At 46.3% G+C, this 24,157-nt stretch overlaps 4 protein-coding genes across 6 annotated transcripts; 3 read left to right on the top strand and 1 right to left on the bottom strand.

Annotated features, from left to right (window-relative positions):
- Positions 1–3,829: 3,829 nt before the first annotated feature.
- Positions 3,830–7,972, top strand: LOC135619121 (LRR receptor-like serine/threonine-protein kinase RGI1). Its single transcript, XM_065120819.1, has 2 exons — positions 3,830–7,176; positions 7,258–7,972. Exons 1-2 carry the CDS (start codon positions 4,194–4,196, stop codon positions 7,680–7,682), a joined length of 3,408 nt encoding a protein of 1,135 aa, XP_064976891.1. The 5' UTR covers positions 3,830–4,193; the 3' UTR covers positions 7,683–7,972.
- An 818-nt stretch (positions 7,973–8,790) lies between these two features.
- On the bottom strand, positions 8,791–11,134 carry LOC103993135 (uncharacterized). Its single transcript, XM_009413089.3, has 5 exons — positions 10,627–11,134; positions 10,351–10,533; positions 9,449–9,518; positions 9,289–9,360; positions 8,791–9,189 (listed from the first exon to the last, which is right to left on the bottom strand). The coding sequence occupies exons 1-5, from the start codon at positions 10,939–10,941 to the stop codon at positions 9,146–9,148; spliced, it is 684 nt and encodes a 227-aa protein (XP_009411364.1). The 5' UTR covers positions 10,942–11,134; the 3' UTR covers positions 8,791–9,145.
- A 2,788-nt stretch (positions 11,135–13,922) lies between these two features.
- Positions 13,923–17,512, top strand: LOC103993134 (probable pectate lyase 8). Of its 2 annotated transcripts, XM_009413088.3 has the most exons (7): positions 13,923–14,087; positions 14,594–14,674; positions 15,129–15,197; positions 15,844–16,486; positions 16,581–16,684; positions 16,768–16,906; positions 16,977–17,512. In XM_009413088.3, exons 1-7 carry the CDS (start codon positions 13,978–13,980, stop codon positions 17,196–17,198), a joined length of 1,368 nt encoding a protein of 455 aa, XP_009411363.2. In that variant the 5' UTR covers positions 13,923–13,977; the 3' UTR covers positions 17,199–17,512. The 2 variants fall into 2 exon arrangements, with proteins under 2 accessions (XP_009411363.2, XP_018686136.2); XM_018830591.2 differs by lacking the exon at positions 14,594–14,674.
- Positions 17,513–19,162: 1,650 nt separating this feature from the next.
- LOC135619120 (3-ketoacyl-CoA thiolase 2, peroxisomal-like) lies at positions 19,163–23,833 on the top strand. Of its 2 annotated transcripts, XM_065120818.1 has the most exons (15): positions 19,163–19,365; positions 19,467–19,650; positions 19,825–19,901; positions 20,788–20,872; positions 21,025–21,151; positions 21,234–21,332; positions 21,414–21,481; positions 21,596–21,703; positions 21,789–21,866; positions 22,175–22,307; positions 22,391–22,487; positions 22,931–23,054; positions 23,129–23,237; positions 23,343–23,426; positions 23,511–23,833. In XM_065120818.1, the coding sequence occupies exons 2-15, from the start codon at positions 19,570–19,572 to the stop codon at positions 23,618–23,620; spliced, it is 1,380 nt and encodes a 459-aa protein (XP_064976890.1). In that variant the 5' UTR covers positions 19,163–19,365; positions 19,467–19,569; the 3' UTR covers positions 23,621–23,833. The 2 variants fall into 2 exon arrangements, with proteins under 2 accessions (XP_064976890.1, XP_064976889.1); XM_065120817.1 differs by having other exon boundaries at positions 19,163–19,650.
- Positions 23,834–24,157: the final 324 nt, after the last annotated feature.

The raw sequence follows: 24,157 nt of genomic DNA, 5'->3' as shown, positions 1-24,157 counted from the left end.
GATGGCCACTCGTAAATGTTATTCTTACTCTGGCCTCAGACCAAAGATGCCCCTGTGCTCAATTCCTTAACAAGAAATGAGTTAGAAAAGAATTCAACGGAGGTATTATTTTAATTATAAAATTGAGAAACGAAAATAAGATTGTGTTTGATGTGAGCACACAAAACATCATTGAGTGTAAATGTTGTGTTATGTGAACTAAGCGATGTGGAACCAGTATGAGTAATGAGAATTCCTTTACCGTCACTGATGATGATATCTTCATTGTTGTCATAGTTGTTGTGGATGGACAAGTTTTGAAGATCAGAGGTAATGTGATGAGAGGCGTCAGAGTCCATAATCCAATTAGGTTGGTGAGTAGTTGGTGTAGTCATGAGATTCGCCTGAGGCCATCGTGAAGGAGTAGGTCGAGACCGACAGACCTTCGCAGAATGTCCAACTTTGTCACACAGTTGGCAAATGACTCTTTGTTGGCTAGTAAGGTTAGAACTCCAGGGCTGATGATTATGGAAGTTTCCATCTTGATAGTGATGATTGAAGTGTTGATGATGTGGATGAAGGGGGTTTGGTTTGTGACCCATAGAGTCAGGAGGCAACATAACCAAACCTTTGTGCTGCTGCTGCCAGTTCTTTGTACGGGAGTGATTTACCATAGTGGTTTGCAACTTGTACCATGCTTCTGCAGCAGTCGTACATGAAGATATCAGTGGAGCAACGGACCCAGCGACGGAGGCTTGAATAGCTTGAAGGATAAGTCGATCTTGACGTAACCATAATTTATGGTTTGGATTTGGTACTGGACTTGGTTCTCCTGGGATATTAACCATTGCAGATGGACATTGGAGAGAGCCATCAACGTAACCTAGGAGATCATATCCAAATAGAAGATTAGAAAGTTGTGCCCGCCAAGATGCATAGTTTCCGCTTTTGGATAATTTGAATGGAATGAGTGCTGCTACGTTGATAGTGATAAGGCCAGTAGATTGAAAAGTGCTCTGGTTCCCTACAGGGACAACAATTGGGATATCAGAGGTAGACGACGAAGACATTTGAAGATACGTATACGAGGGAGTTGTCAGCTGTAGGATCGCTGCATTTGGAGGCTAAGTTGCTACAATTTTGTAGATCAGGACTGCAATACGGTTTGCAATGCTGAAGAGAGATATAGCAATGCTCAAGAGAGCTGCAGCAATGCTGATCTCCAATGTTCTATGCTACCGAGATTGGGGTGGCTGATGAAGATAACAGCTTTGGTGTTGTTCACAGGCTGTCACTGTTAGAGAGAAAAACTCCGAGGTAGCAGTTCGAAGTCGCCGGATTGGCTAGATCTGGTGCTTTGCGGTGATGGCTGCAGATCTGGGAGCAATGTGAGAGATCGACAGCATCAAGATGTGTCCGATGGCCAACTGCAGAGTCAGGGAGAAGAACGGCTCCGTGGACGTCGCCCCACACACGTCCACCGCCTATCTCGATCCCTACTGCTGGGATGCGAGGTTAGCTGCTGAGGTAGAGAACGCTCGGAGCAGTGAGGAAGAAGAGGAAGCTATGGTGGCGCAAGAAGAGGAATCGATGAGTTGCCTTGTCCGGGAAGCAGTGGCGGTGGTGGAGCAGGGGAACCAGCGGTGGAAGCGTCGCTGCGGTGGAAGAAGACAGTGTGGCCAGCGCCTTTGTTTCCGAGGCGGACGACACGTACGACGCCCGCGAAGTCCGGCGTCGTGAGCAGCGAGTTGCCTTGCTGCGACAGCTGCTGTGACGATGAACTGCAGCGATGAACTGTCCTCCGTTGAGTCGGAACGTTAGCTCGGTGTGGGCAGCGTTGGCGGATAGCAGGCAGAGAGGATTTTCCTCAACTGCTCAGAGATTTCCTCGTGCAGTTGAGGAAATCTTATCTGCTATTTCCTCTCCTTGCACGAATACAGCTCTGAGCTTAATAATATTACAAGATATTGAAGCTGTGATCCAACCATGGCCAATTCTGCACCCTGTCACCCACTGTTGGCCACCCAATCATGCCCTTTTGCGTGATCAATGACCATGTTTGGTTGCCTCCCAATTACTAATAAGCATTAAGGAGCCTGATACAGAACAGGAGTATGCATTCGTTGACTCGAAGTAGTCATATATGTGAGTGCAAAGGAGATAAACAACCAAATTGTTATCTGTGCGTGCGAGAACGGAAGCAATCATTCATCATTCGATCAATACTTTATGCTTGCTCTGTTTTTGATTGCAATATAGGAAACCTTTTTGTCCCTAAGCCTCGTTCTCAGCAGACTCTACTCGCTAGGCTGGCGAGACTCGACATTGACCCATGTAATTTGGTGGGTCTTCTTCCTCCACCATCCGATGGACTCGAACCCAATCGAATGCTATTATTGGGTCAAGCGAGTTGGGAGTAGTTCATGCACCATGTCACGGACCACCACCAACCGCTACCGAGTTGCTTCAGCGGCAAGACTGGCGATGAAGCAGCATCACATCAGCCATGGTGGTCAAGGAAAGCACAAGTGATCCACCATGTGCCTTGCTGCTTTTTCTGGCTAATAATAACACCCTCTCTCCGGCTTGCAGCTCCAGTCCATGCTTCCTTTGCTTTAGCCCGGGATACTTGGACCAAGATCAGGTTTGTTCTCCCACCTCACACCTTCCCCCATGGCTTATAGCTATCGAAAAGGACCATCCTCTGTTTTCTTTTAGCTTATCCGATCTTCTTTTTGTATGCTTTTAAGTAGATGGATCGCTTGTTTAAGTCTCGGTCACGTGAGACTCTTTATATGCATGGATCCTCCTATTCCCACACCAGTATCCTGCGAGGAACCCCATTCTTTCAATATGCCTACTGAGGTCCCAATAGATTCGAGTAGGGAGTGTGTGGCCCGAGGCGGAAGACCCTTAAAACAAGGGCGTCACCGGAAACCGCCGCTTAGCTTTATGTTGTATGGGCCAAGGAACTGTAGCTGAAGTTGACCCCCCTTTGCATTGCATCCACTAACCTCACTGCTTCTTGCGTTGCGGTATCGACGAGGTTAGAGCAGAGAGGGAGGAGGGGAAACGGTGGAATCCACCACCATGTGGTCTAGGCCTTGGGATGTGGGTAAATGCACTGGTAACTTCGAACATGGGGTGTGAGCTCAACATGGATGACTATGGAGAGTTTGGACATCGGGTATTCTATTTTATCTCTCTTCTCTCGCATTGGCCCTTGTAATGGTGGATAATATCAGTGTGCAGCACGTGCAGTGCATGTGAAGCCACAGACCAATCAGCCTGTTCTTATCAGTAGACAAACATAATAAAGACAGTGTGTAGTTACTATGAGTGTTTACTCTGTATGCATCGTAAGAAGGAAGTCAGAGTTCATGGAGTCCTAAGGCTATAGGCCAAACCTTGTTCTGTACAATATGATCTATCTGTATGGGACACATCATGACCTACTTTGACCAGAAAAGGACACACCCACGCGAACATGACCGGCCTCTAAAAAGTATAGCGACACGCTTCACCGTCGCAAGCACTGCATATTTATTAGGCTTTGGAGCTTCGAACGAGGGAGCTCAGAGCCTATCCCAACAAGCCATCTAAGCCACAGCCACAAGAAAGGGAGAGAAGGGTGAGTTGAGCTCAGCACCGTCTCGCTGTGGAAGAGACAATAGCAAAAACCGCAAGGAGCAAGATCGAAGAATCATATCAGTAACTCTCACAAGTTACGTTTTGTTCGTGTCGTTACTGTGTTTATCTTTCTTTATCTATCCCACACGAAACACTGCCGTTGAGATGCTCCGTGTCTTCCGAAACGACACTCGCCACCGGGGGGGGAGAGAGAGAGAGCATCCCGTTTCAACACACCGCGCGAATCCATAGAACTTGTTTAGGGAGTGCAACAGTAGCCACCTGCACAACAGTTCCTCCCACCAAGGCACGTCGTCACTTTGCTGCTGCCCCGCGCGTCATGCGATCCGACGTCGCAAGCAACCCAGTGCGCCCGACTCGGGTCCCACCCTTCCGAATAATTGAACTCGGTGGATCGTACCCAAATGAAAAAGGCTTTGAGGTGCTCAGGGAATAGAGATTTAAAAGAGGGGAAGCGGAGGGAGGGAGAGCAAACAAAGAGGGGATACCCAATGCAAAACCAGAAGTGAGAGAGCACCGGGGGAGGAGAGCGAGTTGGGATTTGAAGCCGAGGAGGGGCTTTGATGATGCCGAGGTCGAGGTCGAGGTCGAGGCAGGCTGGCCACCCTCCATCATTCCCATGCCACAACTGCCTCCTCCTCCCTCTCTTCCGCTTCTGTTTCCTCCTGCCGCTGCTACTCTTACTGCCGTCTATCTCCTCCTCTTCGCTAGCTTCTGCCAGCCAAGAAGTCACTGCGCTCTACCGGTGGATCAACTCCTCTTCCTCCTCCCCCTTATCCAGAGCGCTCTCTGACTGGAACCCGGCGCACGCGACGCCGTGCAAGTGGAGCCACATCACCTGCAACGCCGCCGGCTCCGTGTCCACCATCACCATCCAATCCGTTCCCCTGACCGTCCCCCTCCCCGTCGGGCTGTGCAGCGCCCTACCCTCCCTCACCACCCTCGTCGTCTCCGATGCCAACCTCACCGGTACCATCCCGTCCGACTTCGCCGCCTGCTCCCTCCTCACCCTCCTCGACCTCAGCTCCAACTCCCTCTCCGGTGCCATACCCCCCGCCCTCTCCCGCCTCCCATACCTCGCCTCCCTCATAATCAACTCCAACCAGCTCTCCGGCCCCATCCCGGAGGAGCTCAGCGCCGCCGCCAGCCTCCGCCACCTCATCATCTTCGACAACCGTCTCTCCGGCCCCATCCCGGACTCCCTCGGAGACCTCTCCCTCCTCGAGACCCTCCGTGCCGGCGGCAACCGCGACCTCTCCGGATCCATACCCGACTCCCTCTCCCGCTGCGCCAACCTATCTGTCCTCGGCCTTGCCGATACTAAGATATCCGGCCCCATTCCGGCGTCGCTTGGCCGGCTGTCCAATCTCCAAACGCTGTCCATCTACACCACCATGCTGTCCGGGTCGATCCCGCCGGAGCTCGGCAACTGCTCGTCGCTCGTCAACCTCTACCTCTACGAGAATTCGCTTTCCGGTCCGCTGCCACCGTCGCTCGGGCGGCTGCCGAAGCTCGAGAGGCTTCTTCTGTGGCAGAATGTGCTCTCCGGCCCCATCCCGGACGAGTTCGGTGGCCTTTCTTCCCTCCGATCCATGGACCTCTCCATCAACTCCATCTCCGGCGCCATCCCGCCATCTTTGGGCGCGCTCTCGAACCTCCAAGATCTCATGCTAAGTGACAACAACATCTCCGGATCCTTACCGCCTTCTCTTGCCAACCTCACGTCGCTCTTCCAGCTCCAGATAGACACTAACCAGATCTCCGGCCTCATCCCCGCGGAGTTCGCGGGGCTCAAGTCGCTCGCCGTCTTCTTCGCGTGGCAGAACCTGCTCGAAGGCGCTATACCTCTCTCCCTCGCCTCGCTGTCGAACCTCCAGGCACTCGACCTTTCCCACAACCACCTCACTGGCCCCATGCCCCCCGGCCTCTTCCTCCTTCCCAACCTCACCAAGCTCTTGCTGCTCTCCAACGACATCTCCGGCCCGATACCCGCCGAGATTGGCAGGTGCACTTCCCTCATTCGACTCCGCCTCGCCAACAACCGCATTGCCGGCCCCATCCCGGTCGAGATCGGCGGGCTTAAGAGCCTCGACTTCCTCGACCTCTCCGCCAACCGGCTCACCGGCCCTGTTCCTGTTTCCATCGGCAACTGCTCCCAGCTCCAAATGGTCAACCTCAGTAACAACACGCTCTCCGGTGCCGTACCCGATTCCTTATCTTGGATCACCAGACTGGAGGTACTCGATCTGTCGCTCAACCAGCTTACGGGGCCGATCCCCGGTAGCTTTGGCAAGTTGGCTTCCATAAACAAGCTGGTGCTTAGTGGGAATTCACTCACCGGCCCGATACCACCTTCGCTTGGCCGGTGCTCGAACCTCGAATTGCTTGACCTTAGTAGCAACCAACTCACTGGCGGGATCCCCGTTGACCTCTGCCTCATCGAGGGGCTCGACATTGCTCTAAATCTCAGCAGGAATGCGCTCACCGGACCGATCCCGGAGAAGATCTCTATCCTCAGTAAACTATCGGTTCTCGACGTATCGTACAACCTGCTCGACGGTAGTCTCGCACCTCTTTCTGAACTAGAAAACCTGGTCACACTAAACGTCTCCAACAACAACTTCACCGGCTACCTCCCCGACACCAAGCTCTTTCGCCAGCTCTCGGCCTCCGATCTTGCCGGCAACCAGGGGCTCTGCACCCACGGTGGAGACGTGTGCTTCGTCACCTTGGACGCCAACGGGCGGCCAATCATGACGGCAGAGGCGGAGAGCAGAAGAGTGCACAGGTTGAAGTTAGCCATAGCACTGCTGATCACTTCGACGGTCGCGATGCTTCTCGGGTTGATCGCAACTATAAGGGCGAAAAGACTGGCAGCAGGGAATGGCAGCGAAGACGATGACTCCGAGATGGGCGGCGGGATGTCTTGGCCATGGCAGTTCACTCCCTTCCAGAAGCTGAGCTTTTCGGTGGACCAGGTTGTGCGTAGCCTGGTGGATGCCAACGTTATCGGGAAAGGCTGCTCCGGAGTGGTCTACCGCGTCCAAATGGATAACGGGGAAGCCATCGCCGTGAAGAAGCTATGGCCAACGAGTGCATCGGCCGGGAAAATGGCGGCCAAAGAGGACTGCAACAGCAGCAGAGTCAGAGACTCGTTCTCGGCTGAGGTGCGGACGCTCGGTTCCATCCGGCACAAGAACATCGTGAGGTTCCTCGGGTGCTGCTGGAACAAGAACACCCGGCTGCTGATGTACGATTACATGGCCAACGGCAGTCTGGGGGGGCTGCTCCACGAGCGCACCGGGTTCTCACTGGAGTGGGACTTGCGGTATCAGATCGTCCTCGGGGCCGCCGAGGGTCTTGCCTACCTCCACCATGATTGTGTTCCGCCGATAGTTCACAGAGATATCAAGGCCAACAACATTCTCATCGGCCTCGACTTCGAGGCCTACCTGGCCGACTTCGGGCTTGCGAAGCTCGTGGAGGACGGGGATCTTGCTCGGTCCTCGAACACCGTCGCGGGTTCCTACGGCTACATTGCTCCTGGTTGGTATCTGTTTCGAATTTTGCTGTCTCGTTGCTGCAGGGAATACCTACCAATGCCTGATTGCGGTGAATCGTTTGCAGAGTATGGATACATGATGAAGATCACGGAGAAGACCGACGTATACAGCTACGGCGTGGTGATGCTGGAAGTGCTAACTGGGAAGCAGCCGATCGACCCCACGATCCCCGAGGGGCTGCATGTGGTGGACTGGGTGCAGCGGCGGAGGGGGAGCCTGGAGGTGCTCGATCCGAGCCTCAAAGGTCGGCCGGAGACGGACGTGCAGGAGATGCTGCAGGTGCTCGGCGTGGCACTCCTGTGCGTGAGCGCCACTCCGGACGAGCGGCCGACCATGAAGGACGTGGCCGCAATGCTCAAAGAGATCCGCCATGAAAGGGAGGAGTATGCGAAGGTAGATTTCCTCCTCAAGAAGGCAGAACCAAGTGCGGCAGTTGATGCTACGACGTCGGCGTCAAGCAGTGCGTTGGGTGTGCCAATAGGGTCATAGTGCCGGTAACAATTCCGGCTTATCTGCTTCCAGCATCCGCTCTTCCGCCAAGTCCAAATCACCTTCGGCCTCTCCTTCCTGACAACAATTTGTACCTCTTCGTTCTGCTCCTTTTTCTTTTTTACCTTTGTAATTTGCTCTACTTCTTTTGTTATGCTCTTCTACTAAGCATTGCCTTGCATCTGCAAGACACGATGTGAAGAAGAGCTCCTTGATTGAGCTACAGAGGTGACTACCAAACCAACAAAGAAGGGCTCGACGAATAAATATGATTATAAATTTTACTGTCATTTATTTACCCGTCTCTATCCTTCCCCTGAGTCCTTGTTTCACTTCAGAACGCAAAAGAAACAATGCGGTCTTCCAACACCATGCCGGCCGGAACAGCATTGTGGCGATGCTACCGCTGAAGCTCCCGGCCGTCGGCTGACAATTTACAGAATGCCATCAATATTAGCTTGCTATGATTCTGCTTTTAAGTAGAGAGCGGCTTAAATATGAATTATTCCTCTCTAGAAACATAAAAGGCCAGCCAAGGAAGTATACCCAAACAGCATATGCCACTCTGGGCGAGTTTCGTTGCTTATGAAAGCAGCCGACCAAGTGAAAATGTAAAATAATTTTGCAAGGCAACCAATTTAATGGACATGCTCGTTATATAATTTGGGCCTTGAAGCTACCCAGCACCAGCAGCATCAGCATCCACTGAGTCTATGACTAGTAGTTATCAGAACAATTAACCACAAGGTTCATGATTGGCTATCTATCCTTGTGATACAGTACTCAATCAAAAGAACCTGCAGCTCATCCAATGAAGAAAACTTGGTCCATTGTCCTCATGTTTTTGTCCCTTCACGAGGTCTTTGTTAAGCTTCCCCTAAACAACTCTAGATGCTCTACAACAATACAATATTGTATAATTTATCACAAGACATATAGAGTTCTCATAAAACAAGCCTGAAATTAAGCACTGCCCTCGGACCACATCAATTAGTATAAAGATCTTAGATCAGACGATACAACCTCATGGCTAAACCAACAATGCAAGAGAGAAAAAACAGGGCACACATAACAATATAATCACTACTTCAAAGTATGGAGACTTAAGTGGATGGAGCCAAAATGCTTAGTTTCTGGATTTTCTTAAATGTATGTCGGTTTCGATTAATGCTGCACTTAAGTTTAGCTTTCAATGACAGCAAAAGGACCCACATACAAAGGGTTTGTCCTAAGCATCAGATAACAATACCAATTGAAAGAACAGTTGTAGGACAGTGGGAAACAGCATGGTAAGCTTTACAAAATTATGACCTAACAACCACAACCGCAATAGATAGTTTCATCACAGTAAATAACAACATCACAACCCACGAGTCGGAGCCACATAGTCTTCTAATCATCTCCTTAACTTTATTCCTCATAAACATAACAGAAGGGCACGCTCAAAGGACGGACTATACCTCCTATGTTTCGAGCACTTGGAATATGTCGGTTCGGGTAACCATTCCTGGTTTAAGAAAATTCAAATTACTTAATTAGAATCATGTACGTCATTGAAAATCTCAAAGAACATTAAATGTTACTTCTCTTAATTTGAAGCTCTTACCTACAACTTTCTGTTCCTCATTTACGATTGGTATCCTGTGGATCTTCTTCTTAAGCATTAAAGCCGCAGCATCTGCACAATTATGAACGTAGGAAACATTTTGATCCAAATCTGACCATAGAAATGCATGCAAAGAACCATGCTTGGTAAAGAAGGTTACCCAAAACTGTCTTCTCAGGCGATAGCATGATTGCCGGAGAAGACATGACTTCACCAACTTTGGATTTCAACTGCTTAAACAATAATTGGAAGTTAGCACAAAATATAGCTGAGAAGAGTCTGAGGAGAATGAAAAAACAAAATAATGTTAATATCCTCATCATCAGTAAGCTATACATTCAAGTTGGCACCCGCTGTCACCCGCTCCGGTAATGAACAAGTATCAAATATGCTCACAACAAAATTTTATCCTAAAAATTGAGTATCCGATGACTATTTAGTACAAATAAATGCTTCTTCATACAGAGTCATATATGAATGATGACTGAACCAAGGTTACCAATGATGCAGTTCTCTGGACAAACTTGTTCAAGCCATGTAATCCTAGAAACATTATTATCAACGTCCAGGGAAATATCTTCAGACAAGTGTGGAGATAAGATGTTGATGGCAAGAAAGTTATATGAACCAGATAGAATAATTTTTTCCTTTCTTTCTGCTCAAAAAACATGACATCAATCCTACATTTTCAAGAAGAGAAGTTATGAGTTCCTCGTTGTAAGTCTCAGATGCTCAGTCTCAGTCTTAAATGCCTTCCCCAACCAAATGAAGTTCAATTAAGTACAAGAAATTAACTATGCTCGACAAACGTGATTGATCCTCAAATTTATGAGTTAAATGTTAGCTTCTTGGAATGCCTTGGCGTAAGGGATATGAACGTCAGACTGTCTTTCCATGGATGAGAAACGATCTCCAATGGTGACAACTGTTGACTCCTCCTAGGGTTAGCCAGAACATGATAGGATTGAGGCAGATCAATTTCACTCGATTAGCACAAAGCAAACCCTATTTTTGGACTATAGAAAGAAAAAAGGGCGGGATAAGAACAGGGAAGAAACAAACCCCATTGGATGCTCTGGCTTTGTCCTTTTTGGAGACGACACCGATGCACCTCAGGTCATCATCGACGACAGGAAGACCGGACACGACCTCGAACTTGTGGTTGATTTCTTCCAGCGTCTGCTCCGGCCTCGCCGTCCGGATCTCTGTCGACATCACCGTCCCCAACTTGGCCGACGGCTTCGTCTGCGTCGATACCAAAGGAAAACAAGTCGAAGGAAGTCATCGACATCAACCAAACGAAGAAACGAGGAGGAGAGAAGAAAGAAAAACAGAGACCTTATGGCTGATGATCTGGGTCTCGAGGTAGGCGCGGAGATCGTCGTAGTTGATGAGGGACATATTATCCGGCCACTCCCCGGAGATGATGCCCTCGGGATTCTCGCCGAGGTCCGGGCGGAGGTCGTCGGCGAAGGATGCGGAGGCTGAGAGAAATCGATCGTTCCTGGATAGAACAGAGGAGGAGGAGGAACGGAAAAGAGGCTTCCAAGAAGTACTTGTGGTTAAAGCGGAGGAGGAGAAGAGAGATCTGAGGGAGGGTTTGAGGGGGACGCGGAGGAAGAGGGTTCCCTGGGAAGGGATGCTGCAAGCCATGATCGACCTCCGAACTACCCAAGGGGAGAGGCAGGACGCTTCTACTAAGGGGACGTGATTTAGATCGATGCACCCGTGATCGCAGGAAAGCAACGGTTCAGGTGAACAGGTGGCGTGTGCGCTGGCCGGTCGAGATCGTCGGAAGCACTTCCGAGTAAGCAGCAGTGGCAGCCGCGAACGACGACGAGCCTCGTCCGCCAATTACACGTCGCCATCGCGTGATGAGGAGATGGGCCGCAGTCTCCGTCCCTCACCTGCGCCCGTGGCCCGTTTATGTGGGCCAGAAAGGTGTTTGGGTTTGCATCGAGCTAAAGATTTAGATGTGTCAATACGTGTTAGTTTGGGTTAAGCAGATCGACCTAATTAATTCAATTGCCAAATGGATCATGTTGGATCGAACCGGTTGGACTAATCGAGCCAAATTAGCCGAAACCAAACCATAGGCTTTTGTCAGGTTCATACGTAGCATCATAATTTGGGTTAGCACTCAGAAGGATATGAAGTATGAAAGCCATGGATCAGCTGATGATCCATTGCACCCAGCAGCTGCTCTGACTCAAATTGTATTTCCAGCTCTGAAACTACCGGTGGAAGATGCTCATCATGTTAGTCATACGAACTGTGTTCTTGTGAGCAAATGGATCCATATGGCTCGCCTTGCCCACAAGACTCGGGACACGATGTGAAAGATTGAACGCAGGAGGCAGTAGTAGAAGCACTCTCTACGGAGTGACCTTCTCAAAAGCTCTCTACCTTTGACCCTGGGATAGGATCGACTATGTGCACAAGATTACCAGCAAAGACGTGAGAACTTGTTCCATTTCCAGCAATCATGCTTTCCTTTTGGTCGTGGAAGATGGTTTCGTAAGGACAAACCTGAATCTTTGGCAGCTTTTTTTGATATCTTTTCTGTGTACATTTTTCTCAAAGGAAGAAAGATGGAAGAAAAGCTGGTCACCATCCAAAAGTAGCTAATCTGATCATGTTACTGGTTATCTTCGAAGCATTCGTTACTCCAAATCTAACCAAAGCTCGTACGCTTTTGTAATGTTTTCCGTATATGTTAGGTCGATCTAATCCTCTACGCGCCTAAATGGAGTGAGTGAATCTCTCTTCTCAAATTAGGTGACTCTCTCCCACACACTTTCTTCTTTTAGGATCCCACTGATCTCTTGCTTGTTGGTGGACTCGTTCAGGCTTAAGCATCCTGTATGTCGCATTCCAATCTTCGTGTTTCATTCCCACATGAAGCTACGACTCATGACAACCAGTGTGAATCAACATAAAATTAAAAGAGAGAGAGAGAGAGAGCTAAACAGCGCTATGCAATTAAATGCAGACTTACACATTCTTCTTCTTCTTCTTCTTCTTCTTCTTCTTCTTCTTTTAAGAAAGTCTACAGTCCCATCGATCATACACAGTGCTGTCACTGATGCTGTAGCATACAGGAGAAGGAAGAGATGACAGGATAAGACGGACGGTTTGATGTCGCTAGCAGTACGGTTTAGGTAGCATGGCATCGGAAAGGTTTTCCGTACCATGTGGTGCTCAAAAACAGAGAAAGAGACTCGGCAGTGACCGTCAGATTCTCTGAACAAAGTCTACTAAATCTACAGACTTCTCATGAGCGAAAAGGAAAGGATGAAGAAAGGAGGAGGTCACCAGCTCTGGGGCGTCAATCCAGCCTTAATGCTCGTTACTTGCCATGTGAGCATGCATCCATCTAATTCTTTCTGTGGGCTCCAAGCTTTTGGTGGGTATCATTGCATAGACTAGAGTAGGCTTCACCGAACACCTTCTACTCCAATCTTCCCTCTTCAATTGGCTCCCCGGTAATCAAGCTCGGCCCCGTCATTAATGGCGGGAGTCGGTCAGAACTACAACTAAAACCTTTTGACTTGGGGTTGGAGCAATAACTCAATCTGAAACAAAGCTCGACGAACCAATTACTACTGCTTGTGCCATCTCTTCATCGATGTTTGGTGCGACGTTGATTTTTGTGTGCCATCGTGAACCGAAGCGATCATCACAGCACTGACAGTAGCTCCACCTGCTTATCGAACAAGCAAAGGTTCATCAACTTCCTTTTCATTGTCGCCATGCTCCCCTTTCATTTGCTCGTGTGTCCCCATAAAGGACTACTGGGGTTCCATCAGGATGCCGCAAGAACAAGTTACAGAACTTGACGTTCTCAGATCTCTCACCCATCAGAAGACATGGACGCAAGAATTATTTGAGGCGCCGATCCGAGTCATGGGTCTGTGCAGACTGTGTTGTTTCTTTCACGGATTCACATGCTTCCTGCGACTTACAGTCTTACAAGGCACTCGAGAATGCTTGCGCCGAGTTGTCACAAACAAATCATTGCTCAATGACGTCGACACAAATTGAGGTACATGAGTCCTGGAACTATCGGGTAATAAGTAATAAAAACGATGTAGATCGAGCTGTTTTCGCTTTTTACTGGTGACGGAGTCTCGAGACAGACGTTGATATGTTCCGGGAAGAGAACGGTCGACATCGAATTGAATGACCGACACTCCACGTCTGAGATGCGACTCACAAGCAGATGGGATGGTGATCGAGTTGATCCAAGGCGACACCATGACGGTGGAGCGTTGCATGGTTCCGGCCACCGCACCTACGGGCAAAAAGCCCCTTTATTTCCCCCACTTTGGTTGATCATTTAAAAGTATAATTCGAGACGTTAAATAACGGAAGCGAGGAAAAGTATAACGGAGTCGGTCAGATTCGCACGTGACCAACCGACACCGCTCGCACATGTCGCGTGCGGACGCCACCCCGTCGGTGCCCTTCCTGACGATTCCGTTAGCGGCAGTTAGAATAGTTCGTGCTGGTAATTACCGAACCATTGTGACTGTGGTTAAGTTAGGAGTGGCGGTGATGGCAAGTAGCGGAACGCCCGACTTCTCTATAAGACGGCAGTTCCTCTGCTCTCTTAATAGTCTTCCTCTCTCTTCTCTTCCCTCGCCCGTCTTCTTTCCCCGACTAGATCTAGGAGATTCTAACAGAGGAATGGCGGTGGGATCAATGCGGTGTTCCCTATTGCTAGTTCTTGGGCATTTGGTGATCATTGCCGGAGGCATGGGGTGGTGGCTCGGAGGCGACACCGTGTCCGCTTCGAGGTAGATTCCCTTCTCGTCTTCCTTCATTTGCTGGAAGAGCTTCTTGTTCCAAGTAATCTCACGATATTTGTGCTCTGAGAGGAATCAAATCGAGAAGTTCTGGTTTTGGCTTTATTAGAAGGTTTAATGATAGGATTTTAGGCGAAACGAAAGCAATGTACATGGAACAGAGGATTTCCCACGGCCCTTTCCAGCATGAATTCCACGTTCTTTACTTTCTCGAGGAAATTGGGAGGTGTTGCCACCAGTACAGGGCAAAAGAAAAGAAAGAGCAGAGAAGATACTTCACCTTCCAGAAAAGAGATTCTGATATAATGATCTAGAAGAGTAAAATCCCGTAGCGATTCATCTCCGATTAATCATGTCACTATTAATTGTTGTAATGGGATCAGGCAAAGCTTCAAGATTCGCCATTCTCCATTCATCCTCCACATTCTTTTCTGTAGTAACTAAGATCGACTGTAGCTAAATATAAAGCGTTAATGTACCACCTTTTCCTCTTCTAGAATTGGAGCAGCGGCGACGGCCGTGGCGAGAAAGAACTCGAGAGCGAAGGCGGCTAACGAGTCCTTCCCTGCGGCCAGGAGGTCAGTACTGGAATCAACATCACCTTCATCATGTTTCAATTAAACTGGACCGTCGATGTCGCCGGAGAAGAGATCTGGACCGCCATTGTCGCTAGAGGCGGTGTCATTCGCAAAGCCAAAACCGTTTGAATCCCTTGATCAAATCCCCTGTTTTCGCTTTCTTTGGGAGGAAAGTTAGGACATCAATTTATTGAGAATAACAAGTCGCAGCCAAGTCGAATCTTCCCTCCTCCAAGATCTCGAACCACCACCAGAACTCAGAATTCTTTTGGTCCATTTCTTGGAATCCACAGCACAATTTCTATATCCGTCGTTCTCATTCTCGTTGGAATTCGGAACGACGGACACCATCCCGAGCGGTTTAACTCTTTGTTTTCTCCCAAATCGGACGCATTACTTTTGTCGATCGTATAGAAACATCAACTTAATCATTTGGATTCTTTTTCTTGAACAGTACTGCTGGGCGAGAAGCGGGGGTGGGAGCCGTGGACGATCCAGAACTGGTCGCATCCGAAGTGGACATGTAAGTCCTCTCGTTTCCACCTTCCTTCGAATTCACTCTTTTTCCCAGTAATTTACAAGTTTAGCCATGATTATGATTAATCGGACTTTCTTTTTTCCGTATTCAATCTCGAGCCGAAACTCTCTTGAAATTTAGGTCACATTTTTTCCACGTTAAGTAATCCACATTTATTATTATTATTATTATTATTATTATTATTATTATTATTATTATTATTATTATTATTATTATTATTATTACTATTAAATAAAAAGATACAATAATTAAAATAAAATAAATAAATCAATCCAGGTTTTGGGGTTTGTACGGGCCATTAAATGGAAGGCTAATATGGAAATCTGTTATGTCGACTACCAGATACTAATCCCATTTCTAGTTCGCCAATCGCCAATCTAAGTGTTACCCCACCTCCCCATTTAGTTAACCTCTTGCCCGTACCTCGACCATGTGGTGGTACCATGGATGGATCCCGTCGCCCCCACGCAACCATGTCAGCGGAACATGGCCTGCTTCCCGCACTCTCCCCCGGGCGAGAAGTAATGTTGCAGTTAACCCCTACGCCCTCCCATCCATCAACACCCCCTCTGTATTCACCATGGATGAACACTAGCATTAAGAAATCAAAATCATGATTTTGTTGGGACAGGATGATAAGCAACAGCACGTCCCGTCGGGCCCTCGGATACTTGTCGTGCGGAACCGGGAACCCCATCGACGACTGCTGGCGCTGCGACCCCGAGTGGCACCGCCACCGCAAGCGGCTGGCCGACTGCGGTATCGGGTTCGGCCGCAACGCGATCGGCGGCCGCGACGGCCGCTTCTACGTGGTGACCGACCCCGGGGACGACGACCCCGTCAACCCACGCCACGGCACCCTCCGCTACGCGGTTATCCAGGAGGAGCCCCTCTGGATCGTGTTCAAGCGCAGCATGGTCATCACCCTCAAGCAGGAGCTCATCATGAACAGCTTCAAGACCATCGACGGCCGCGGCGTCGACGTCCACATCGCTAACGGCGCCTGCATCACCATCCAGTTCGTCACCAACATCATCATCCACGGCCTTCACATCCACGACTGCAAGCCCACCGGGAACGCCATGGTCCGCAGCTCCCCCTCCCACTATGGTTGGAGGACGATGGCCGACGGGGACGCGGTGTCCATGTTCGGGGCGAGCCATATCTGGGTCGACCACAACTCTCTGTCCAACTGCGCCGACGGCCTCGTCGATGCAATTATGGGATCCACGGCCATCACCATCTCCAACAATTACTTCACCCACCACGACGAGGTACCCTCCTCGATCCCTCCCTTTTGTATTCGCAAAATGCAAAGCTGCTCCGGGGGTTGTTCTAATTTCAGCCAACTCTGTTCGCCTGATGCAGGTGATGCTTTTGGGCCACAGTGATTCTTATGTCAGGGACAAGGCCATGCAAGTTACCATCGCCTACAACCACTTCGGCGAAGGTCTCATTCAAAGAATGCCAAGGTAAAACCTTCTTAGCCAAGACATACCTTTCAGCTTTACCCACAAGTCTGCAAGTTTTACTGGAGTTCCCAAGTTAATTACAGGTGCAGGCATGGCTACTTCCATGTGGTGAACAACGACTACACCCACTGGGAGATGTACGCCATCGGTGGAAGTGCCGACCCGACCATCAACAGCCAAGGCAATAGATACCTTGCCCCCGTCGACCAGTCTGCCAAGGAGGTAGACAACATCGATGTCTTACACTCCTCGAGTCGATCCGTATGTTACATGGGTTTCTTGCGTTGAACAGGTCACCAAGAGGGTGGACACGGATGAAAGTGAGTGGAAGGGTTGGAATTGGAGATCAGAGGGTGACCTGTTGCTGAACGGTGCCTACTTCACCCCCTCCGGAGCTGGAGCCTCTGCGAGTTATGCCAAGGCCTCCAGCCTGGGAGCCAAGTCCTCGTCCATGGTCGGCTCCATCACTTCTGATGCGGGCGCTCTAAACTGCCGCAGGGGCTCCCATTGCTGATGCAATACCTTTGATGATGATGATGATTTAAGGTTTCTATTTCACGATAGAGGATAAAGAAACCCGTCATATTAGAGCTGCACCAAACCCTTCACCCATTCTCAACCTCCCCTGCTTCCGCTATAACATAGTCCGTGGATCAGGTGGCAGCGTTGCTGATTGTTTTGTTTTCTTCTTCCTTTCTTCCTTTTTTTTTCTTTCCCCATTGCAACTCCTTTGTCTCTATAGTGCATTTTACTTACTACGCAATATCATGTACTACTAATTTCTCATCTTTTAATATCTATGGTTAGCTCCGGTAGCTTGTTGTAATAGATACTAGAAATATTGATGATATCTCGATCAATCTGATTGGTTCGAACTCGCGTTAGCAAAAAAATCAGTAGAATTGAAAAGATCTCACAGAAGAAGTGTTAATGAGCTACCATGGGTGATGAATGCATACTGAAGAGAATATTTATTATTGACATGCCACATGTTCATATGTACATTTTAATTTATAATTTCAGTAGAAGAAGTTGGGGATCGAAGATGGTTGAAAGAGCCAACTCGGTGCAGTCTGTACTCGACTCGAAACATGAGGAATGACGGCCTTAGTGTTCGACTTAAATCCACCCGATGCACAGAGCCAAGAGTTTACTCGGATCATCCTCTAGAATTACTCCACCAAGAACAAGAAATTAACCTACAAAAATGGAAGGTCTTTGTCTGCAGGACTGACTTCTTTCTCCTCTTTCATGTTTATCGCATTAGTTAAAAAGCTCGAAAGCTCGAGTCAACTCAACCACCACCTCCTATGGTTAAATTCTTTATTTGCTTGCAAATGTACGTCAAAGATCCTTTTTCTAACCGCATGTCGATAGAAACTTCATGCATTCCATTGTCAGTTAGATAACTGATGATACAACACAGGTGTAGCATGAAGATTAATGAGGAATTTTCTGTTTTTAGTGAGCATATATAATTTTATCCTTTTAGGTGAGCTCTAAAAGATATGTATGATAGGAGAGGATAATTTTAGTACTTATGAGGCATTAGTTTTCATTCTCAATACAATACAAGAACTGAGGTTTTACGACTCTCATTTTAGAGCCAAATTGTTAAGTCAAAATTTGATTATCTGAATTGAATACTGACTTGAAACCAATTGAGTTTTCTAAAATTATTAAGTTAGAATTTGATTGTAAGAACTGAATGCTGATTTAGAGCTAATCTAGTCTCAAATCAATTTTGGTTGATACTATACTTGTCCGACTTCAATAATATCGAACACAGTAATCGAAGGCATCCTAAAAAATATCCCATCGATACCTAAGTTAATTTTTAAAATTAAATAGTTCAATTTATGCTTTGAGTCGTATTGGAAGTAATATATAGAGATGTACTCGGGGAATCATTTGATAGGAGGCTCTTAATACTGTTACTCCCATGATTAACATTGATTATAGAGAGGGTTGCACACTTCCGAGCTTAATTACGATTTGTGATATATTAAATTCGATATATAATAATATTTAATTAATTTAGTCTAGTACTAATGTATCAATCATGTTCCGACCCTATTACATTGGTCATGTGCTTAGCACATAATGTTAATGTATCGATCATATTACGTTAAGATATCATTCATAAGTATCTATGTGTCGATCACATGATATTGAGATATTAATCAACTTGATATTAAACATGTTAAAATATGGGTCATAAATTACTAAAATATCGACGGTATTTTTATCCCTACATCAAGTGCTTGTCTTAATCAGGAAATCCATGCGGCCTCGAGTGATGATCAGCTCGTAGACGGCCGGTTGTTGTAGACCGTTCATCTCGTCTTTCTTTAGTGCAGGGCTACGCGTGATTCGTAGTCCCCTGCACCTGCACGACAACTTTCCAAGGCGTTGACGCTGGAGTCAAAGTCTTTCCCTCTTCTTCTTCGTCTTCTTCTTCTACATTCACGAGTTCCACGAGATTGCGAGCGAAGAACCATCAAGATTCCATGGAAATTTTGGTCGAGTTAAATTCTTTGTGGGAAGTGCCGATCTACATATATCATTGCTTGCCACAATTACCCGTCCGACTAATTTTACTTCGCCCGCGGAATGTGTTGAGCATGAATCTTCCTTCTCCTTCGGCACGAGAATAAAGGGCCAATAGTACTGAGATACAAGTGTGAACCCACAAGACTTCCTCTTTCCCTCTGTGGACCGTTTTCTTACTGCCGGTAGGTGTTGAAATGGATCTGAAACTTCCCCCTCATCGCCTCTGCAGCTCTGCGCTGCTCGTGCATTTAAGACAGGGTTCTCCACCTCCTCCAGCCGCACCCACAGCGGCCAGACACCACTGAGATCGGGGAGGAAGAGAGATCGAGGAAATGGAGAAGGCGATCGAGAGGCAGCGCGTCCTCCTCCACCACCTGCAACCCTCGCCCCCCCTCCGTTCTCCTATCCTCTCGGTATCCTCTCTTAACTTCTGGTTTTGGCTAGCCTTCGGAAAGTTAGGGTTTCGTTGGTCTCGAGTTTTCTTGCAATGTTAGATCTTGGTTTCAGCGTAGAGTAGATTGGTTCGATACCTACGTCAGAGATTTCCCTTACTAATTCTTTCTTGCTTGTTTTCGTCATCTTCGCAGGCTGACGTTTGCGCTGCCGGTGATAGCGCAAAATACCAGAGGAGTTCTTGCTTCGGTGACGATGTGGTTATCGTGGCGTAAGGCTTCCTACTCTCTGGATTTCGCTTTGGTTATGCCCTAAAAATCCCTCTTTTTCTCTGTTTTGCTCAAGGGGCAATGTGAATTTGTGTTGTCCTTGTTGGATAAAGAAGAATCTTTCATTGGTCATTCATCATAATACACGAGAAAGGTTAATTAGAAACTGCATCATGATTGACAAAAAGTCTCATCTCTTTTACTGATCACCTTTGCATTTTTTTCTTTTACTACCTAGTTTTTTGAACCCAATTTAGTCTGAAGATTCCTTTATGTGTGTGAGCGCGCGCGCATGCTTCCCTTTAAGGACTTCTGAAACAAAGTTCAAGCATGGGCTTTAATGTATGCCTCTATAAGATGCCCTGTTATTATTCCAGTATGTTCGTGCCTTTATGATAGTAACAACAACACAATTTAGTCAAGCTGACTTTTCATTAATGTTTATTCTTACAAAAGTGTTTTCTGTGACCTCAATTTCTGAGAGAGGTAACGTGTGTGAATCATAGTAAGAAATCCAATATTATTTTGATACTCAACAAGGCGAAGATATTTGACTCAAATAATTCTACTATACATCTGGGAAAATTTGGAAGCTAAATGTCCATAGCAGACTAACAACAACCTGGTTAATGCTTGTGGTCTTGAAAGCTCTGATTGGTGAACTAGTATAAATCACTGGCTCGGTGATTCATTGTTGGCTTGTCCCTATACCGATGGACTGATCCAGATCTGGGTTGATAGAATTTTCTATACCATGATATGCAGCAAACATAATATATGTATAGGGAGAGAAGATTCAACCTTGTTCTACATCATTTAGCTCTTCATCACAACTTTTTCAATTATCTTGCTTATTCCTTATTTTTTTGTATTTTTCATGCAAGATAGTGCTTGCCGAACTGCTATTTGCAAGTCCAAAAGAGGGGGCTTCAAGGATACACACCCGGAGGACCTGCTAGCACCTGTTCTTAAGGTCTGATGCATAGTTTTTTCCCCTGCCATGCTAATTGCTGATATGAAATGACTTTGTTAAAATAGAAAATGATTCATTTAGATGTCATTGAAAGCATTGCTTTTAGTTAGATACGAATTTTCTTGATGAGAGTTCCACATTTTGTACTCTAGGCATTGTTGGATAAAACTCAACTAAACCCAAGCGAAGTTGGTGATATTGTTGTTGGCACTGTACTGGCACCAGGATCTCAAAGGGCAATTGAGTGCAGGATGGCAGCATTTTATGCTGGATTTCCTGGTTGTTTGATTTCCATGAGCTTTACATTTGTCATGGCTTCACCAAATTTTCCCGTCTTACAATTTTCTTTCCTGAAAAGCAGATACCGTCCCACTCAGAACTGTGAACAGGCAATGTTCGTCTGGCCTTCAGGCTGTTGCTGATGTTGCTGCTGCTATAAAAGCCGGTTTTTATGATATCGGTAAGTCTTCCTGTGGTTTTCATGATTCTGAAAATTTCTGGCTGATCTTTTAGTTTTATTGACACTTTATTACTTATGCAGGCATTGGTGCAGGGTTGGAATCAATGACCGTAAATTCAGTTGGTCTGAATGGGCCTGTTAACCCCAAAGTATAACTTGCACTAGATTGCAATTGCTTCTTGTATTTATGTTCTAGCAGCACTTCAAAAAAATAGACTTTATGAAGATCCTTTTGCATCAAACATCTACTTCATATGCTTCAGGTGGAGATGTTTCCACAAGCCCGAGACTGCCTACTTCCAATGGGCATTACATCAGAGAATGTTGCAGACCGTTATGGCATAACAAGGCAGGAGCAAGATTATGCTGCTGTGAGTTTTGTGGCTATTGTTTTACTATCCATCTAAGAGATTCCATATGTCAAGTTCTGTTCTTATAATTTTGTTCTATGTTTAGGTTGAATCTCATAGGCGGGCAGCTGCAGCAACTGCTGCTGGGAAATTTAAAGAGGAAATCATTCCTGTAGTTACAAAGGTACCCAAAACAGAATATATTTCTGTTATAAGTAGTTTAACACCATATGGGAAAAAAAAAGGAATAAGAAGTCGAGAATAAAAAAGATTTTGCAGGAAAAAGGGCCAATTATTCAAATGGATTTTGCTGAAACATAGGATGCCACGATAGCATTTGACCTTTAACATGAATAATAGGGAAAAATAATTGTACTTGTTATAGAAACAATGAAGTACTGAATTTGTCACGTCTATTTCAGGTTCCATAACCATTTTCTCCTTATGTTATCACTAGTCTTAATTTTGATTCCACATTATTTCCTTCTGAAGATCGTAGACCCAAAAACTGGAGAGCACAAGCGAGTAACAATTTCTGTAGATGACGGAATTCGTCCGGATACATCGATGTCAGTCCTTGCAAAACTTAAACCAGCATTCAAGAAGGATGGAAGCACTACTGCTGGTATTATTAGCATATATTCCGTGTATACTGTTTCCTTAACCTACTCTTTCCCTGTGCATTTTAAAATTGATGCATATGTGCAGGCAATGCTAGTCAAGTGAGTGATGGTGCCGGAGCAGTCCTTCTCATGAGAAGGGATGTAGCAATGCAAAAGGGGCTCCCAATACTGGGTGTATTTAGGTTTGTTCTTTGATACTGCATGCAGTGTCACCATGTGCTAAATTTTTTGTTTGTCCAAGTTATTAAATTGCCATAGAAAAATTTAGTCCCCGACCATATATAGTTCAATATATAGATGTTCTGTTTGTGTGTCTGATCTAGTGGGGGTGTTGTCTAATATTGATTCTGTTTCTGTTTGATTCCATCATTTTCCATTACCAAATATTGATCATATAGCAACCTTATAAGGAACATAATGGTTGGCCTGTTTCAAATATTGTAACAGGTCACATGGTACTTTAAGAATCAATTGTTTCCTTAGCATCAGTTGATTTCATGTAAAATCGAAATTTGCATTGTAAGTTAAATTCTTGTTGTATCTAGCTTATCATTTTGACATTTAACTCGGTACACTAATTCAAGTGATTCAACCTTTTAATAAGCGATGGAATTTGCGTAAGCAGGAGTTTTGCTGCAGTTGGAGTGGAACCTGGTGTAATGGGCATTGGTCCTGCTGTTGCAATTCCTGCTGCAGTGAGGGCTGCTGGCCTTCAGCCTGATGACATCGACATCTTTGAAATAAATGAGGTAATAGTCTAGGGCTTAAATCTAAACGCATTGTAAAAAACTACGAGGCAAAAAACTCTTCTTTTTTGTTCTAGGCTTTTGCTTCTCAATTTGTGTATTGCTGCAAAAAACTGGAGTTGGATCCTGAGAAAGTAAATGTCAATGGAGGTGCTATTGCTCTTGGACATCCCTTGGGTGCTACAGGTACTTAATGCATATATGCCCACATCATTTGCGATGCTCTTAACTCCTTTTTCTTTTGTGGAGATTGAACGCATCTTTTCTCTACTTTCTTGTCCCATGTTGTAGGTGCCCGATGTGTGAGCACACTTCTAAATGAGATGAAGCAAAGAGGCAAGGATTGCCGGTTTGGAGTCATTTCAATGTGCATAGGTGAGGCTAACACATCGTGCCTATGCCCCTAATCTCTTTGTGCTCCTAAAGCAATGTATCTAATTCCTTCATAAACCATGGCAGGTTCTGGTATGGGAGCTGCAGCTGTGTTTGAGCGTGGAGACGTCGTGGATCAGCTCACCAATGCACGGCAGGTCGAGTCCAATAGCTTCTTGTCCAAGGATGCTATGTAGCCATTTATAAACAGGATCATTAGCAATCCTAGTTCTACATAAGTGCGTTCGGGTTGTACTTTAAATTTAGCTGCATATTTTTGTCATTAGGTCATCTATAGTTTACCTTATCACTTCACTTATTGCCTTTGGGAACAAGTGACGTTTGGATAAAGATGATTTGATGCAATGTTGTAGTATTGCATTTTTATAAATTTGATGTATTTGTTGTTATGAGTAATGTTACGTGTGATACGTTGGCATAATATTTTTTGTTATTATTATTATTATGTTATTTTTTTATTTTATATTGATTGATTAATATATATATTGTGATATTCTTGTATATATATAATAAGAATTAGATCATCACGATATTATAATAATATTATTAATTTATTTTTAAACACATATCATAAATATTCTTGATCATAGGTTACTCGAGAGGGACATCGAGATAATCGGACAGACTGATGTGTTATATATCTGTCCATATGTTAAAGATAATTAGTCATAGTTTTTTATGTGGGAACACTCGGGATATAGGACATGTGTTCA

The sequence above is a fragment of the Musa acuminata genome, chromosome BXJ2-8 (assembly GCF_036884655.1).
Source record: "Musa acuminata AAA Group cultivar baxijiao chromosome BXJ2-8, Cavendish_Baxijiao_AAA, whole genome shotgun sequence".
NCBI classification, from domain to species: domain Eukaryota; kingdom Viridiplantae; phylum Streptophyta; class Magnoliopsida; order Zingiberales; family Musaceae; genus Musa; species Musa acuminata.
This window is presented reverse-complemented; position numbering and strand designations above follow the sequence as displayed.